Source organism: Ipomoea triloba, chromosome 15 (genome assembly GCF_003576645.1).
Source record: "Ipomoea triloba cultivar NCNSP0323 chromosome 15, ASM357664v1".
NCBI lineage: Eukaryota > Viridiplantae > Streptophyta > Magnoliopsida > Solanales > Convolvulaceae > Ipomoea > Ipomoea triloba.
The window spans coordinates 13,264,341-13,267,122 of record NC_044930.1 but is presented as its reverse complement, the minus strand read 5'-3'; the positions used below and the strand labels follow the sequence as shown (position 1 = coordinate 13,267,122).

The 2,782-nt window shown below is 32.0% G+C and overlaps 1 protein-coding gene across 1 annotated transcript; it reads left to right on the top strand.

Annotated features, from left to right (window-relative positions):
- Positions 1–1,212: 1,212 nt before the first annotated feature.
- On the top strand, positions 1,213–1,749 carry LOC116005718 (L10-interacting MYB domain-containing protein-like). Its single transcript, XM_031245960.1, has 2 exons — positions 1,213–1,416; positions 1,498–1,749. The coding sequence occupies exons 1-2, from the start codon at positions 1,213–1,215 to the stop codon at positions 1,747–1,749; spliced, it is 456 nt and encodes a 151-aa protein (XP_031101820.1).
- Positions 1,750–2,782: the final 1,033 nt, after the last annotated feature.

Here is a 2,782-nt window from a genome sequence, read left to right as displayed (position 1 = left end):
TTCATATCTTTAATATACATATCAAAAATAAAAAACAAAAACAAAAGGAAACAATGGTGTTGAATACTTGAAAACCATTTCATCATATCTGTTACATTGATAAAACTTGGGTAGAATCCTACAGATTACAAATACTGCAGAAACTTACTTTAATTCTTCAAATTACATTATATCAAAAACACTGCAGATATCATTAATTATATATATATAATATATATTATATATATATATATATATATAATGAAGAATACATGAAATATATATTATATACACAGTCCAACATTCAAAATCTTAATTCACAATCACAATAGGATTGTCGGTTAATGTCAAAGAAACAAGGCAAAACATTTAACAAACCAAACAGATGAATAAATGGTAATAAATGTCAAATTGGAGTGTCATTCCAATGCATGCCAAACCAGGTTGAGATTATACAATGACATTTACACAATCACTTTTCGGAGATTTTATGGCAACATATCAAGCTCTGCTTGTCCAATAGGAGTACAACGCATATTGGATTTCATTTGTTAATTTTTCTGTACAATATAACAAATAATGCAAAGTAATACAAGTAATACAATGAAATATATATCATATACAAGCTTACGGATATACGAGATGCAATAGAAAAAATATACAAGTAATACAACAAAATAAATATATACATACCTACAGACCGTTGATATTGCGATTGGCCGGTTGCAGACTGCGGAGCGAGGTGGCTGATGGGCGATGCTTCTGTGTAGAGTGAATGAAGATGAAGGGATTAGCGTGAAAATTGCGAATAAACAAGAATAGAAAAGGGTTTTAATTGGAAGGGTAAATGATGTCATTTCTTTTAAAATAATAAGGTTAAAGATGGAAAAAAAGTTAGGAAGCTACTAGCTTATTTTGAAACGCTACCTTAGGTAGCGTTAAAAAATAAGCTCCTATTTTAAGCTACTAGCTTATTTTAGGAACATTACCAAACAGAGCTTATAGCTTATTAGCTTAAAATAGATAATTTTCAAGTATTCAATCACTGTTTCCTGTTGCTCTTTTTTTTTTTTTTTTAAATATTTATATTCAAGTATTCAACTACTAATGCTTGTTTAAATGGCTTCAACAAATGATAATATGGATGGAGAGAATTTTAAGTGGACCAATGAGTACGTGGTGGTCTTTTGTGAGATTTGTATCAAATATATTCGAAAGCATGTGCGTGGATTAATGAAATGGAAAGAAATTAAAGAAGAGTTTGAAGCTACCGCCAAACGGAAAATTTCACATAAAAGTTTAAAGAATAAGTGGGATGCTATGAAAAAAGAATGGAGAACTTGGAAGCAGCTGAAACGTGAAGAAACTGGTTTAGGGTGGGATCCTAGTACACATAAGATTAGTGGCTCTGATGAATGGTGGGAGAAAAAAATCAAGGTTAGTATTAGATTTTTAAGATTAAAACATAATTATATTTTGGTGTTGATTGTAAACTTATTCTTTTCATTTCTTTTGTAGGAGAACTCCGAGTATAAAAAATTTCGTAATAAATCCATCGATCCTGCAATGGATGATTTGTGGTCTAAATTATTTGAAGATAGCTATGCAAATGGTGAAGGTTGTGTTGCACCCACTATGGATCCTCAATTAGTGCAACCTGTGGATATTGAGGATGAAAATATAGAAAGTGAAGAAGAGAATAGGACTAGGCAAAGATTTGAAGATTTGTTATATTCTCAGGATAACCAACATTCTTTCCCAATTGCATGATTTTGAGGTAGATGAGTCTTCATTTTGGAATAATTTCATGAGTGAGGTGAACCATTGTGTTGGTAACCAATTGCGATATAGAGGGAGAAAAGGAATTCCTACTTTCAATGTCATGACAGCGTGTGACTTTGATATGTGTTTCACTTTTATATCTGTTGGATGGGAATGATCCGCACATGATACACGTGTATTTGTTCATGCAATTAGTACACCATCAATGAACTTTCCCAAGCCGCCACAAGGTATCATATTCGTATTACTTTAACTCTAATAAAAATCATATAATTTTATTCTTATAATTGTTTAGTGTTATATTTTTTTAGGAAGATATTATTTGGTAGATAAAGGATATCCAGATAAACAAGGATATTTGGTACCGTATCCAAGAATAAGGTATCATCAATCTCAATATGAACAAGAGCCGCCAACTAATGCTCAAGAAGCATTCAATCGTGCACATTCTTCTCTTCGAAGTTGTATTGAGAGGTCGTTTGGAGTATTGAAGAAGAGATGGAAGATACTTGCTAAAATGCCACAGTTTAGTGTGGAGACCCAAATTGATGTTATTATGGCCACATTTGCCTTACATAATTATATTCGGAAGAATTCACAAGATGACATGATGTTTAATGTGCTTGAGCAGCATCCAGATTACATACCGCCCGATGAACTTCAAGATTCAAGTAGTAATACCTCCACCAACGAAAGTTTAAGTCAGACCTCTACTGAGATGAAGGAGATTCGCAACAATATTGCTACTTCATTATGGGATGCTAGATCATAATTTGCTAATAGTTTTATTTTCAAACGTTAAATTTTAATATGTAAACAAACAAATTTAAATTTTATGAAGATGCCCTTTTTAGTCTTTTTACATTTATCAGCTTATCAAAAAGTTAATTTTACCAAACACTTTTAAGCATAACAGCTAGCTTAACAGCTCACCAGTTTCAGCTCCTAACTTATAGCTTTTCAGCATTCAGCTCCTTTTCAGCTTTCAGCTACCTTTTCAGCTAGGTTTGCCAAATATAGC

Excerpts from the sequence above, each read along its gene's own strand:
- LOC116005718 (XM_031245960.1), top strand. The coding sequence starts at position 1,213 with ATGAAATGGAAAGAAATTAAAGAAGAGTTTGAAGCTACCGCCAAACGG. Across the intron at positions 1,417-1,497 it reads GGTGGGAGAAAAAAATCAAG|GAGAACTCCGAGTATAAAAA; the intron begins GTTAGTATTAGA and ends TTTCTTTTGTAG.